Source organism: Fulmarus glacialis, unplaced genomic scaffold (assembly GCF_000690835.1).
Source record: "Fulmarus glacialis isolate BGI_N327 unplaced genomic scaffold, ASM69083v1 scaffold26416, whole genome shotgun sequence".
NCBI classification, from domain to species: Eukaryota; Metazoa; Chordata; class Aves; order Procellariiformes; family Procellariidae; genus Fulmarus; species Fulmarus glacialis.
Window position 1 is genome coordinate 4,247 of NW_009220464.1, and position 15,673 is coordinate 19,919.

A 15,673-nucleotide genomic window follows, 5' to 3' on the forward strand; every position below is an offset into this window, starting at 1 on the left:
CTTCAAGAGCAGTGGGACCTTCTCTCAGTTAGTTATATCATCTTTTAAGCACAACTCACAGAAAACTTCACTTTAAGCAGTATCAATTATATTCTTCTCTGACTACCTTTTTTGGGACCTGCAGGGTACCATCATTTCTTAAAAGATGCAGTTGTGGATGTGATTAAAATATCACTACATTTTTCAGTTTAGGGAATCATTAATGCATGTATAATCACAGTTTAAATAGCTGTGAACCAGCTTGTACAAAAAAATACAATCATAGCACCATATTTACAAATTTAGTACCATCTCCTGGTTAACTAGGGAGTCTCGAACTATCTTTTTATGGCTAATTAGGTTATATGGTAGTGCTTTCAAAAAATTGCCTGAATTTCTTTTACAAATATACACTTATAAAAAGAAACATTATCAAAACTGCTGTCATCTAAGGCAGCAACTTTTGTTACAAAAGTTATTAAAACATCATAACATTATAGACTTAAAAAAGCTTCAAATTTACATTTTCCTTTTCATAGGCACTCTATAAACTAAAACGTGGCCTTGTTTTCACAGCTGTTAGTTAAATGTTACCGATGTTGTTCATTTTTTTAGATATAAGCAAAAGGAAAAAAGAATCACCCATTAACCAGAAGCATCATTTACAGTTTTTACTTTTGCCTACTTTATACAAGTTTTGCTTAAAAGTGACACTGTTCTGATGTTGAGATTTAGTATATGTTATCCCACTGCCTTCTTAGGGCTTAGTTCCTTCTTGCCTAGAATTCGGTGAAGGCTAGCTGACATGAAGTAGGGTTTTGCTGTAGATCCATCATTCCTTTCCAGGTCTTCACCTGAATTTTCACAGCAAAAGCAGCCAAAAGAGCAAACAGTAGTACAACCACAGAGAGAGAGAGAGAGAGAGAAAGAATTGAAGAAAGGAGCAAAAGACCCAACATTAAAAAAAAATCTTAATCAAGGCAATTTAGCTGTATTGTTAAGTTGATGAAGGACGCTCTAAAATTTCTATTTTCTCAAACCAGAAGAGGTTTTACACAAAGCAGAGACACAAGCATCTAGCCATTTTTAAATGACAGCAATATATCCTTTTTATTCTCCAGTTCTTTGGTTTGGCAGTATAGGTGGAAATTTTCAGAAACACTCATGCCTCCACCGAAGACTGGCATTTTGGCTACTTCTTGCTAGAAAATTTGTCCCAAAGAGAGCTGTGGATTTAAGCATTTTTTAAAACTGGACACTTTTGCACTGCCTAAGATAAACGTCTTTTGAAAACCTGATGCCACAAGTGCACAGTATTTTATATGATCTCCTACTGTCCATTACTGAACGGAAGCATGGGAAGCAAAACAGAACATGAATTTAAAATAATGAGGCAGACATATTACTTTTTTTCCTACAGAAAAGGTCATGACTAAATCACTGGTCTGGGTTCAGCCCAGTGTTTATGCCATGCAGCAGTCACAGACCAGTGAATAATTTCACACTGATGGGCAATCTGGAGGGAGTGTGCAGCGAAGCACTGTCATTGCAACTGCAAGCCTGCAGAGGCAAACAGCTGTATCTGCAAAGCCAAAAAGAGAGCACTAGTTGTCAGGAATGGACAAAGAGGTTAGAGGAAGCAAATCTTCAGATATCTCCATGGCAGTATATACCATGTGTCTTTGGAATAAATTAAAAAGAAAATATGTTAATTTTTTAGTACACCAACAAACTTTCTAAATTTTATTAGTTTGATCAATTTCCATTTCATTCTAAATAATAGTATTTATTTATTTATTTATGGTTTGGCTTATTTCTTGGAGCGTTATTAGTGCTATGTCTGCCTGTGACCATTTGTTTGTTTAGAACCAAAGTCCGTAACTCGAGATAAATAGGACATAGCTCTCAACTAGACATCAATTTTCAGTTCCCTGACTGATTTTGTTCCTCTGATCCTTTGGCAAGCAAGTATTTCCAGAATCGCTGCTAACCTTAGTTCCTAGGGAAGCAGCCTTAAGAAGGTGTGTTCAAAGGAAAGAAAGAATTTATGCTATTGTAAGAGGATAATCAGTCTTACCACGTTTATCTTGCCTCAGTGATCCACTGTGCATATGATGGATCAAGCTTATGACTATTTCAGTATTCCCTTAGTATTATCAAATAATTCATCAACTGCAAGAACAATCACTGCCATGTAACTTCTACTTGGACCTACCAGAACGACTTTCATTAAAGACAAACTGTATCTTTATTTCTTCAATACAGTAAATCTAGCAAATGGAATGTATTTTGTAGTAAGTATATCCTCTTCTTATAATCATGTCCTAATTTGAGACCAACAGATTTCTTTTGTGATTTTAGTATTCTCTGACTGTACACTTTGAACAGCAGTCCCTCTGAGAGTGCCCATGATTGCTTGCCATTGGGGGGTCCAAGGGACAGATAGTTTTTTAAATGGTATTTCACACAAATTTGAAGGTAATTCAGCATAATACTTTTTGTTCAGGGCTATTAAGTTGAAAACAAAGGACCACCTATATACCAAAGAATAGCTTTGTTATTAACAAGAGGTTTGAGTTGCTTTGTAAAGAGCCCTGTACAGCAAACTGTTAATGAAAGTTAAGGATCACCTGAAAAACAAAAGCCAGATATCCCCAAGAGCCTTATAGCTACCTTCCATTACTTAAACTAATCAAATTTGAATACTAAACCACTTCTGCACTGAAGAACGCATCAAGGAGCCAGCCTGAAAAGCAGTTCGTTTTTCACACAGTTTCTAGCATGTCACCAGAATTCTGTAAGGAACGGATAAGACGGTTTTCTACTCCTCTTTCCATGACTTGCAGGTATTGGTGAAAGAAAACGTGGTACTTACAAAAGCAGAGGAAAAGCGTGTCGACACACATTGCATAGACGCTGAAGAACCCGTGTGCAACTAGGTAGGAGCCAATAATGACCGTCTACAAAAAACAAACCACAATAAAACCCCAAATTTAGTTTGGCATCAATGTGGCAGTGTTAACACAAGTCAGAAGCCTAGTCTGCTAAGCAAATTTGGGAGGATTTAATGGCAGTAATTCTACCAAAGGTTACTACTGCTGTGGAAAGGGATCACAGGTTCAAGACACTGTATCCTAACATGCAGTAGCCGCTAGTTTTCCAGCTGCCAAATTGGAGCCATTTCAACCCCCAAAGAGAATATAAGCCAAGAATATTCTGAACTCCTTCAAGATTATTCTAAAAAACCACTCATCCTGGAGATGTTCCAGAGTTTAAGGGGGCTACAGAAGGAGAAAGAGATGCATCACAAGTCCCTTCCATTAGAAGCCACACTGTCGTTGGTGCCTCACCACCAGCCTTTGGTGTCTGGGAAGTCTGAGCAAATCAGAAGTGAAACCTAGTTTTTCTGAAGGTGCAGAGTCACTGCAGTGCCACTTCTGCAGAAGGATCCAGAGGACCAGAGTGCAGCAGACCAGCCCTCACTTCAGTGGATAGTATGCCATTGAGAGGCTGACAACAGGAGCTGTTACCAGACCATGCCCCGAGTGGTCTGAGCACCTCAAACTGCCCTCAGTGTTCAGGAGATTAGATGGTTGCCTTACCAACAATGGTACCCAGTAGTAATTTAACGTCGGGGCTTCCTGTGCAAAGACTGGTATTCTCTGTGTGAAGAAAAAGAATGCAAGAACACCTGCAAGAAGCACAGAAGATTAGTGATTCCTATACTAACTCTGATTTCCTAACACGTAAAGAATGGATGAGACAAAACAAACAGACAACAGATCCAAGGTTGGTTTAAATAAGAGTTTGTAAACAATAAATTCCTCAATACTAATTATCTGCTGGATCTGTATTCTGACAGAAGAGATATGTAAATGAATCAATTACCATAAACATATTAATGGGCCCAGAAAGACTTCAATGAATTGTTTTGTTTCATCATTCCACTGGATTTAATAGCAAAATTAATAAATAATGATAAACAAGACAATGACATGGGATAACAAAGGCCATCGGGTGGATCTTTTCTAAAATAAAAGAAAAGTGAGCAAAATTCTGCTGCTTTAGATTTTATTGCTTGAAGAAATACTTAAGTATTTCAGATTAAAAGGAGAAATGGCAGTACTCGTGATAAGCAAGACAGTAAGTTTACAACAGACCGATGCATCTACAACAGAAATCGCCCAAAGACTTCGAAGAGGACGAAGACATAAATTAATTTCAGTATTTCATGGCTTACATGTTTCAGAGAGTATGTTTCAAATCAAATTTGCTACCCCAGTTTGAAAGTCATTCTACAGTAATGACAAAATATTTTAGATCTGTTCTTGGTACTAATTTTCAACTTTTGATTAAAAATAATTCATTAGTAATCTTTTAAAGTATACAGAATACAAAATACAGTTATTTGTAAAATAATGGTTTGAAACTGCTGTGACAATTTAGAAAAACCATACGGGAATACTGCCAACTTGAATTTCTGAAAGTGCCTGATTTTTAAAAAAATTCACTTTTCTGTCACAGAAAAACATTAATAACATATTTTTATATTTACTGATAACTAAGAAAACCCTATAAGGATGTTAGAAATATTCTATTTCTTTTACTACAGCTTAGAGCTATAATGGGCTTGAATACAGCAGAGCTTCAGGCCCATCTCCCGCAGACCTGCACCACCTCCTCTTGTATGCATGCTGTCTGCTACCAGGTGAATCTCATTTGCAATTTTGTTCAGCTCTTACGAAAGGAGAACCGATTGTGCCTGACTTATTGGATGTGAATTTGGTTTGATCCAGCTAGGATGCTTTGGCTGCAGAAGTCCTTGTGCCAGCAACACATACAAGAGTAAAAGCAATTATGCAAAAGATGCCATCAACAAAACGGGGGGGCGGAGGGGAAAAAAAGAAAAAATATATTTTAGTTCAATCTTGCAAATCCTAGAAACACAAGAACAGCTTCCCAAATAGTCAGACCAATGAGAACCTCCAACTGTTAACTAAGCATATACGAATATGGCAGGCATACTTGTAGGTACCAGAAAATAGAACATACCGTTTGCAAAAAATCGATTAGCTTACCTACACCACCAGCAACGAGAATTTTCCCGAGGAATAAAAGAAAGTCTGTAACTTTGTCCAGAACTGCAACTCTGTTCAGCAAAGGACAAATGATACATAATCATCACAAACCAGATATTTGTATTCTTTCTCCTTAAATCTATGGATAATTGACAAAACATGACCGAGAAGCTGTCTTCTGCTGGTTTCACAGACTGACAATACAACGACACGGAAACACAACACTGAGATGGGTTTTGTTACAGCTGAATCCCAGGAGGCAAAAAAGCACTGAGCCTCTTGTTGAGTTAGGCCTTAATGCAGCAATACTGCTACAGCACTTGAAGACTGGTTATTGCTCTTGCTGGTTAAAACAAAACAAAACATCAAAATATTTTTACTCCAGCCTTTCTACTAGGGTCACAGATAAGCCAGCTCAGAAGAGGCAAAGTAGACACCAAAACAAAAAGCAATGTTTGTGTAGATTACTGATAGGTCTTCTTTTCACTTGGTCCTATCTGGCCACATTTCACAACCCCATAACATCTACTAAACCTGCTATTTTAAGATATCGTGGTACAACAATGAAGGCAGGAGGCCTCAAAGCAGGGGGACAATCACAGATGAATGAATGAAGGTAGACAGAAAAATTGTCAGTAAATCTGCAGCCCTCATTGAAAGCAACAGCAGGGAGTTTCTGCTCAAAATCCCGCCAGCCTGTCTTATCAGAAACTGCAGGTAAATAATGGGATGGAAAATAAGCTTTGTATCATCAGCCTCTTGACAGCGCTGAGGCTATGGATATATATACAGCACTGACTACCATGAAAGATAAATGTTAAGAAATAATAAAGAGGACAAATCATCATTAACCTGTCAGAATTCAGAATTAGCAAAACACACAAGATAAAAAAATCTGTTTGAAACAGTAGAATTATATTTCTGGCTTTTAGCTATTGCTCTTACTGATTAAGAGAAAAAGCACAAAGGACAGACAGTGAGGCGATGTTCTGAAAGGAAACGAAGGCAGCTTCTCTTTCCTATTGCACAGGCTACAGTGTGCACTACCCGGTGTGGACACCACTGAACCGACATTAATACAGGGTAGCAGTAAACGCACTCCATTCTCCCGTCTCCAATCCTTCCCTCTTCTTTTGTAAGCGTCGTTTACATTTTCCTGTCTTTCAGCCTCGCCCTCCATTCCTCTCCTCCTCCCAGTCCTTCACTTAATAATTTAAACCACCTAACCAGTTTCACTGTGTCTCTTGCTTGGTAATTAGATTGTCTGCTATTGCATCAACATGGCCTGGTCCTACGTTATTCTCCCATTATTTTTTGATCTCACAGTAGTACAGGAAGAGCCAGGAGCAATGAAGAAAAGTACTGATGAGCACAGGGAGTTTGGCAGGAGTCTTGGTAGTGGGGAAAAGGGCCAGGGGAGTTCCCCGCACCAGGGGAGATCTGGTTATGCAAAAGATACTGCTTTTAAAAGCAAAGTACTCTCTCTTCTTTACTGCCACTCTCTGACACCCCATAAGCTTTCTGGATGAATCTGAAGACTTAGGTCTTTCTGCTTTCCTTTTCACAGACAGTGAGTGGACCAAAGCTCAAGAAACACACATTCAGCAGATGATGAGCACCCCATTCCTGTGTAGCGGTAGATCTCCTCTCAGGGGCTCCATTGGTTCCTTGGAGGCACCCTTACAATCTACTGGGTGCTTATGAATTTAAAAGAGCAATCACAACAAAACTATTAGATTATATCAACTTTGCATAGGTTACTGTGCTGCTGTAACAGCCTGCTGTTACACACTGAGTGTTAGAAGTAAAGGCCATGCCTGAGGACAGAAGCAGCTTGCAATAATATTTGGAGGAGATGTGGAAGAGGAAAGAAGTGTGTCTTCAGAGTGCAATAGCAGGAAATCCTGACATTTCCAAGGACTGGGAGATGGCCCCTTACCTCACCACATTCCGCATGAGCAAAAAGAATGCTTCCTTTGCCGAGGTGCAGAAGTTTTTACCATATATGGCAATCTGCAAAATAATAGTAGCTGTTAAGTATTTCAAATAATTAGGATGCCTCCTTGTATACCAGAACCTTACTGCACGTAATGCATAGTTCTCTCTGATATGCGGCCTTGAAACTCAGATGAACATAAAGCACTTCCCCCAGTCATCTGCTACCCCTCAATGCTTCCCATCAGGTTGGGACAGAGTATTATCCATCTTTCCCCTTCAAATCACCTGGTGATGAGCATGCCACCCCTTGTAATCTTGCAGGCAGTAGACTCAGTACTTAGTTTGCCAAGTAGAGCAAATAAGGTACTTGCTGAGGGATTCTTCTCACTTTGCTGGTTACCTACGCTAGATTTATAGTCAGTGGAAAGGAACAGGCACTTGTAGAGCAGAAATGAGTTGACCCCTGGAGGTATCTCCTTGGACCTGACACTGCTGTCACTTAAGAAGAAATCAGCAATACCGGCATCAAAGTCAGTGCATTTAAATCAGCATAAAGTAAAGCAGCTAAAGTTATTCGGGAACAAAACCATTTCTTCTTGGAATAGTATCCGCAAGGGTAAGATATACTAGAACAGCTCTTAGTACAGTCAGTTTACCAACTGTAACCAATATAGCCAAAAAGATTACTTCCTCTTCAAGATGGCATTAATTTGAAACATCAATTGCATGAACATGCGTTACAATGGACCCATTACAGCCACCTCCTTTGAGATAACAAGTCCGTGACTGTACCATTCAATCACTGAAATTGCTTCAAGTCCGAACATCCTAAGCTGAAATCTGTGTATGTTTATTTAGGTGAAAATCTGGAATTTCTCTTCTGGAAGCTAAGGAGGGTTATTTTAGAGTAGTATCACTGCTGCTGCTAGTAGAATTTGTGCTTTTAACTTCCAGGAGGAAATACAGATACCACATGCCTTCTGACCTTCTTATTCAAACACTGCCTCCAAACAGAAGTGTCATCAACACGCAATATGACACAAGCTAATATTCCTGTTGAAATCAGGATTTCAATTGCTGAATCAGAGGGGGAGTTAACCAGTTATGCCATCCCTTCCCACTTACTTTGGGAGGTGAGGGTGATGGACAAGGACAAGCATGAAAAGAGGCTGAGTTCAGAAGAAGAAAAAAAAAGATCTTACTTTTTCACGGTAGGACCACTTGCATTTCCTGAAAACTCCCATAAATCCCATTATTTATTCAGCAGATTCTAGTACTGCTGGCTGTTGACCAACTAGTAGTGGCTAGGGTATTTTAGTGTCCCAAATAGGGGAGACCACATGCAGAGGCAGCACATACCATGATGTAGGCATTTCTGTTTATAAATTTTAAGAATTTTTCCAAACACCAGAAACAGCATTTGAGGCAGCAGAGTAGAAATCTAGTGAAGGAGTTCTTTGTACCTGAAAAAAAGGAGGGAGTAAATCATAAACAGAACTCATGAACAGTCTTCAGAACATAGAAAGCTATTCAGAAGAAAATCTTAAATTGTGACAAAAGCAGAAACATTACTTCTTTTCTTCTAGGTATGGACTCTCTTTCTCAACCAAATTTAGCTCACTAGCTTTCAATTAGATCAGATCCACATGCTGTATGAACTTTGCATTAAGTTCCCAAGGACTCAATTTGAGTAAATCAGCACAAATTCACTGGTTTCAGATGAAACTACAATGGCTAATAATAATGGGGAATTAATCTCTTTTCATTGCTGAAAAAAACATCTTGGGAAAGCAAGGAAGTAATTTACCGAAGGAGGTCTTAAAAACCTAGAGCAGATTCATAAATCTCACCTTTCAGTTTGTGATCCAAGTACTCCAGTATTACTCTAATAAGCTGGACAATTGCAAGAATTAAGGCTCCAAACGCCAGCGAACCTGTATGGTATCTAAAACAAAATAAATGACTGTTATGTTGCGCATATGTGTATAGGTACAATTATATATGTATATGCATGTGTGTGTGTACATATGTAAATAAAATTATAAATGGAGAAAGGTCCATTAGTGGGAATTACATATACTAATGGACCTTCATCCTGATCTGCCAGAGAGAGGAACAGGATGAAGCTATTGGTGCTGTTGGTGTTTGTGTGAGGGCTGTGCCTGTCTGTCTGTTGAACTGTGTGGCCAGATGTGTATATATGTGTTGTATACATGTGCGCCTATGGGAATACCTGCTCAGCCTTGTAAGTGGTTGGACCCTGGTGGCATGGAGCTGCAGCAGCCTTGCACTATCGGGGTACAGGATTCAGTCTCCCGCAACAACTACGTTTTCCTGATTGTACTGGTTTTGGATGGAATAGAGTTAGTTTTCTTCATAGTAGCTTGTACTGTGCTATGTTTTGGATTTGTGATGAAAACAGTGTTGATAACGCACCGATGTTTTAGCTACTGCTGAGCAGCGCCAAGGCCTTCTCTGCTCCTCACCCCACCCCACCAGCGAGCAGGCTGGGGGGGCACAAGGAGCTGGGAGGGGACACAGCCGGGACAGCTGACCCCAACGGACCTAAGGGATATTCCACACCATATGACGTCATGCTCAGCATATAGAGCTGGGGGAAGAAGAAGGAAGGGGGGGACGTTCAGAGTGGTGGCGTTTGTCTTCCCAAGTCACCGCTACGCGTGATGGAGCCCTGCTGTCCTGGAGATGGCTGAACACCCGCCTGCCCATGGGGAGGAGTGAATGAATTCCTTGTTTTGCTCTGCTTGCGCACGCAGCTTTGCTTTACCTGTTAAACTGTCTTTATCTCAGCTCACGAGTGTTCTCACTTTTACCCTTTCGATTCTCTCCCCCATCCCACCAGGGGGGAGTGAGCGAGCAGCTGGGTGGTGTTGAGCTGCCTACTGGCGTTAAATCACAATGCTGACTAATCATTTTCATTTGATATTATAAGTCTGGCTTCCCTAGATGTAAAAAGGATACATGACAAGACTCACATCCAGCTCCACAGTCTTACCGTATTGCTCGTCCAAATGAAGAGAAGAGCGGCCACAGTGGAATATCAGCTGGTTTTCGAGAGGCCCAGTAGTAAGAGGCAAAGGCACCAGCAAGGGTACACTGACCCAGTGCAATTGCAAAGTTCACCAGCCAGAGAAAGACAAAGGCATTGGTTAACTGGAAGATGAAGATGTACTTATGGTACAGGCTTTCTCCTCCATAAAAAGCAAAAGTACACTGAGCACCCGGACACAATTTAGTCACATTGGTTGTGTTAAAAGTCTGTATAGAAAGAAAAATAAACAACGCGATGATAAGCAATGAATTCTGTGTACACAGTCTCTGAAGCTTAGCAGCTTACTACAAATAACATAATTCTGCTTGATGTTTCATTAGCTCATTCAACATTGCACTCCAATACTATGTAACCTGTTTACATATTTAAGGATTCATACTAATGTCTTATGCTGGCGCTTAACTTCCAACTATGCAGTTAGCAAACTGGGCTGTTCACCACATGCCTGAAACCTACATAAATGGAATTTGAATTTCAGAAATCTACTTTTAAAATACATAAATGCTTCAGTTTCATTAAAGAAAACCTGCTCACATTAAAAAAAAAAAATTATTTATTTGAAAACCAGAGGCCAAATCTGCAGTTTGGATAAATCACCACAATTGAATTGAAATCAACTGAGCTATGCCATTTTATACAAGCTGTGGATGTGGTCACAATTTCCCTTACCTATCTCAGAGTATTAAAACAGGAGTAGTCTTTACATTGATTTACTTTTCCCTATTTCTATTGCTCATTTCATGTATTTGCTCAATTTGGGCATGAAATAAAATCAGTCAATTTCTAATCCCTTTCTTTTTTAGTGTTCAGACATCAGCAGGGTGGGGAATTGTTTGGGATATACATAACCACAGCAGTATGCTGAAATGTAAACACCTGAAAATAACCCTGATACAACATTTGATAAATATTTCTAGTTTTAAAAAAATACTTAAATTCAACCCCACAGTCAAGTCAAAACATTTGACTGAAGACAAAACAAAAAAAAAGACAAATATTTTTGAAGCTTCATAAAGGTCACTGCTGTGCCAAAAGAACCCCAACATTTAGCTAAGCCTCTGCTTCAAAACATGGCTGGTCCTTGGGCAAGTTTGAGACACAGCTTTCAAAGTCTTCCATTGGCTTTTGAGGACCATAAAATAGAATACTCATGAATTCAAGAACACCTTTCCAAATAAACCTGTATTTCTGTGCCTTCCTTTCTCACCCTGTAAATTAAAACGGTTAATATTTACCTGCCTCACAGGACAGTTTAGCAGAAAAATTAGTTTATGTCTGTAAATTGCTTTGAACAAAGAAGTGTTATCTGAATGCTATTTGCAGATTTAACATGAGGAATCATTACTTAAATGCACATTTTCTACTAGCATTGCATTTACTAGTGATTAAGAAATGCAATTAGTATAGCTTTCACTATAGGTAAATATTTGTTACACTTACCTCTGGGTCACAAGTCAGGTTTGCATACTTGCACATTGTTTGATTAGCCATTACTTTATACACAGGTTCTCCTGATGTAGCCAGAAAACTGAATGAAATATTTTAAGGAGAAATCACAGAACTGTAGGCTTTGAGCAACTTAGGATTCTGCAGCTAAAGAACGTGTGCAGATAACAGAAAAACTGCTCTTGCTATGCAGAGATGTATATGAAGAGTTGATAGACAAGACTGAATACTCTCATTACTCAAAGAACTAAGGCAAACTCCATCCCAGAGCTATAATAACCCCTGACCAGAATGGGCAAGGGGAATAACCTTGAAAGTTGACTCAGTCTCTCCTGCACATCTACTTTTGACAAGGCAGATTATGCAGTAGTTCTTTAACAGTTCATATTTTGGTGGAAGTAGACACAGCGTATAAGGATAAACTAACATTGTCCTGAACAGCAATAACTGACCCTCTTTGCATGTGAAAGAACAATTTGTTTTCAAAAAGCAATTTTCCCCTTTCTGATACCTGGCCAAACCCCTGTTTGTTTGTTGTTGTTCTTTCCGGGAACAAACAGACAGTGGTCGCTGTTATGCAATTTAGAGAGGACTCAGTGCACTGTATGTCGTCTCACTCCTTTCCTACACTTTCCTGAACAAAACACACCTGGAGCCCACCCCACCCCCAGCTAACTAAGAAACCATTAACATCAGGCCTACAGAGCATGCAGCACATTAAAGGCCATATTCGCTCTTTGCTGAGGGTCCTTTCTTACCCCTTAAAGTCAACCTTATGTAGTACACAAGGCCTTGTATGATCCCCCTGCCTTGGCGTGAATTTTAGTCCAGTTCTTTTTAATGAAATTAAATTCACTCTCCGATTTGTACATCACATGGAAATGTGCAGTGAGGAAGAGTGCATCAGTGCAGCAAATGCTAAGTGACCAAATAGCCCTCTTAACGCTGGTTTGGTTAAGGTGAAATAGCAGAGAATTATCTGGTCTTGCAGACCAGAAGACTGTTCCTCCAGAGAGGTACACAGACAGAAGGATACACAGCTGTCACAGCCCAGTAGGAAATACAAATTGCAATGAGTATGAAGGTGACGACTGGGTAGAACAATGTAGACATTATATAGCCAATAGCCCTATGAAAGAAACCAAACATATCAGTAAGCTACAATAATTTAAGAAACAAGCTTTTTATCAGTCCTCTTTCAGCATCATCCTTTTTACTTTGAACTCCTTGTTGATAGTGGTAGCATAATCTAGTGCTGGGATCTCAGAATACTGCAGGTTCTTTCTTCAAATGTCTTCACATCTTCACTTTGTCATTCCTACCACCCCACTTCCGTCGGCAGCACTACAGTCAACTTTACCAATTTGCCATGTTCAAGCCTGTCTTCTACTTCCTCCTTCTCCATTACTGCTTCACAGACCCAGCTCTTTCCAGGTCACAAACCCATTTCAATCACATCTCCTTGCTGACCGCTGCAGACGTCACCCTTTATTTCCTTGTCCCCCCCTGCTCAGCTCCTATGCTCTTCCTTCAAGCTCCTGCACACCCGAAATCACCTCTTGCTACTTTGTACTTGAGGACTCTGTTCCCAGCCCCTTTCCTGCCTTAAGTATTAACTATTTTGGGGCAGGGACGTTCAGCTTGTCTTTGTACTGCCAGGACGTGCTAACACCTTCCTGTGAGCATGTGACGTTCCTTGCATGTGCCATAAACAAGTGGTGTTCGCCTCTGGCTGTTGGCAGGCAGAAAGAATAATGGCCTTTCACTGTTGACAGCTTAGAGAGATCCTTTTAACATCAAGGCTGACCTTTTACTAATACTTCTTGTGGCTAGAATGCGACTAGCGAGCAGGAACCTGAGCACACCAGTGCTTACTCCGCCAGGGACTCCTCTGGAGGAGAGTGAGTCGATACAGCCCCTCCGGGTAAAGCGGCTGAGCTGTCTCAGAGGCAAACACCTCCAGCTGGGTATCTCGCTGGATGTGATTTCAGACAGCATGTGTTTTGTTCACTGAAGCTTACCGGTTGGTTCTCTTTACACTCCTGTCATCTACCTCTTCCCATTACTCAAAATTTTCTTTCCAGTCACCCTGTAAGCTTATCACGAGCCTTTTTTCTCTTATTATTTCCTATAGTATTTCTCCTATGACTTGTGGCACTTCTGATGCTATTTGTTTTATAGGAGGCAGTTCCCAGCATGTAAAAGGAGACAAATTTACTCAGTTCCTGCTGCTAAACTAGTAAATGCCGGGGGGAATGCAAGGGAACTGTCACATGCAATCAAGAGGTTCAGAGCAACACGACAATTTCTGTCTGAGCCTAGAGATGTAAAAGTCCATTAGGAGTCACACAGGAGGACACAGCCTTATGCTGCCTGAAAAATAATCACTACGTATCAGCAGTATTCAGCAGTTAATGGTAGGCCTCTTAGTTACCACTGAGACCATGGACAGTTACTCCAAGAAACCGAGTAACAACTGTTAATTGTTTCTAACTATGGATTTCAAGTCAATTATTAGCATTATAATTGTAGTATTTTTAAAAGAGTAGTTAAAAGGTATTGAAAAATGTAATTTGATTTCCTGTCATTAGCAGCTTATTTCTCATCTTCCTGAATACAGGGCAGGGTCTGTTAGGTTTACAGTAATTACATACAGTGTTTCACTTCAGGCATTATGCATGAGAGTAAAAACATCACCCTCAAGTGACCTTTCCATGCTGCTGAAAAACTACAGAATGTTATTACTTGTCAGCAGAAAGTTTATGAACTTTCTGAAATCCTTCTACCTGTCAAGGTTGTGAATAAAAGTGTTGCAGAGTGTTAAAAGTGTTCCTGGATTTTAATGAACAGGAATTAGAGTATAATTTAGTGCTGCCAAAATTAATTGCTATCCCTTAATTGCACAGTAGCGTAAGACAGGAAACAGACACCTGGCTGAATACAGAACTTCAGTATTTCTTAATCCCATTACAAAAATCCCAAATCCTGATTCCTGAGAACCACAATGTCAACAGAGATGACAGAAAACTACAAGCAAGTGCACACAGATAAACTCAGAACTAACTCTATGTGCTCTAACAGCAGAGCTCTACTTCCAAGGCCTATGAGACCTTAGCCTATTTGCAATGAAATCCAAGGGCCTGATGTTTTAAGACCCTTTCTCCTTTGTTATATTTCCATTTTTAAAAAAAAGAACTACGTATAAGTCAGGAACCACTGTGAATAAAGTCTATACAGATTTCAGGAAACACAAAATGAAGAGGTCTCCTAGGCCTTCAACTCTCATATCCTGCTCTGCTTTCTTCTTTACTCAGAGCTGAAAAGAAGTATCTTGGACTGCACCATATTACAATGTCTGGTCATGGAAGTCTCCTTTTCTCTCTGCAGATTTATGCATGTCCGCATGAAAGTTTGACTGGAGCCAGAAGAATCCAGTCTTTCCTAAATAAAAGCCACAGCCAAAACACCACCAATCCTCTACCACTAGTACGTCACTCCGGAGACAATCCAATGACAGAGCAAAGTTGGCAGCTATATGTCCCAGGTTCCTATTAACAGTGTACCACACTTAGCATTTCTGCTGATACACCTTCTTGCACTGAGGATATGTGGTACCACTAACAGTATATGCACTCTTAAGGCAGGATGCTGAGACATAAGAAATGTCTTACTGCAAAAGAGAAAGCTCTTAAAAGCACAACCTCATTAACAGAGAACTAGCATTCCTTATACTACCTGTTCGGCTCAACAAATCCAGTGTTGTACTTTAACCCCCAACTTTCTGCCCTTGGTAGGGCAAGATGAAGCTCAACAAGAGTATACCTTAGAAATCATTTAATAAAATTTGAAGTATATTGAAATCAGACAAACATACCTACTACCTTCCTTCAACAGTGCAATAGCAACCCGGATCCGATTCCTTAGGAAGATCAGCATCAGTATGATTATGACCTCAACAACACAAAGTATTATCACTGTAAACAAACAAACAAACAAAGTTAGATTTATGCTGCCTCTGTAAATTGTTTTTTTTTCCTTGTATTTTACACTATTGTTCATAAACTCCATAAAATTCTCTGCTAGAGGAGTTCTCTCTTTCTCTCACTGCACCTGCCAATCTTCAATCCCATTTCATAGTTTTGTAAGTTCCAGTGTAGGG

General features: G+C 39.8%; 1 protein-coding gene across 1 annotated transcript in view; it reads right to left on the bottom strand.

Moving 5' to 3' along the window:
• Positions 1 to 635: 635 nt before the first annotated feature.
• Positions 636 to 15,673, bottom strand: part of SLC44A5 (solute carrier family 44, member 5) — a 49,960-nt gene continuing 34,922 nt past the window's right edge. Inside the window, exons 12-22 of the mRNA XM_009580774.1 lie at positions 15,389 to 15,488; positions 12,551 to 12,643; positions 11,509 to 11,596; positions 10,012 to 10,274; positions 8,846 to 8,940; positions 8,355 to 8,458; positions 6,997 to 7,070; positions 5,058 to 5,128; positions 3,582 to 3,670; positions 2,855 to 2,939; positions 636 to 833 (exon numbers count right to left, since the gene is read on the bottom strand). Of these exons, the coding sequence (XP_009579069.1) occupies positions 721 to 833; positions 2,855 to 2,939; positions 3,582 to 3,670; positions 5,058 to 5,128; positions 6,997 to 7,070; positions 8,355 to 8,458; positions 8,846 to 8,940; positions 10,012 to 10,274; positions 11,509 to 11,596; positions 12,551 to 12,643; positions 15,389 to 15,488 (1,175 nt within the window). The 3' untranslated portion in view covers positions 636 to 720. The remainder of the gene's footprint in view (positions 834 to 2,854; positions 2,940 to 3,581; positions 3,671 to 5,057; positions 5,129 to 6,996; positions 7,071 to 8,354; positions 8,459 to 8,845; positions 8,941 to 10,011; positions 10,275 to 11,508; positions 11,597 to 12,550; positions 12,644 to 15,388; positions 15,489 to 15,673) is intronic.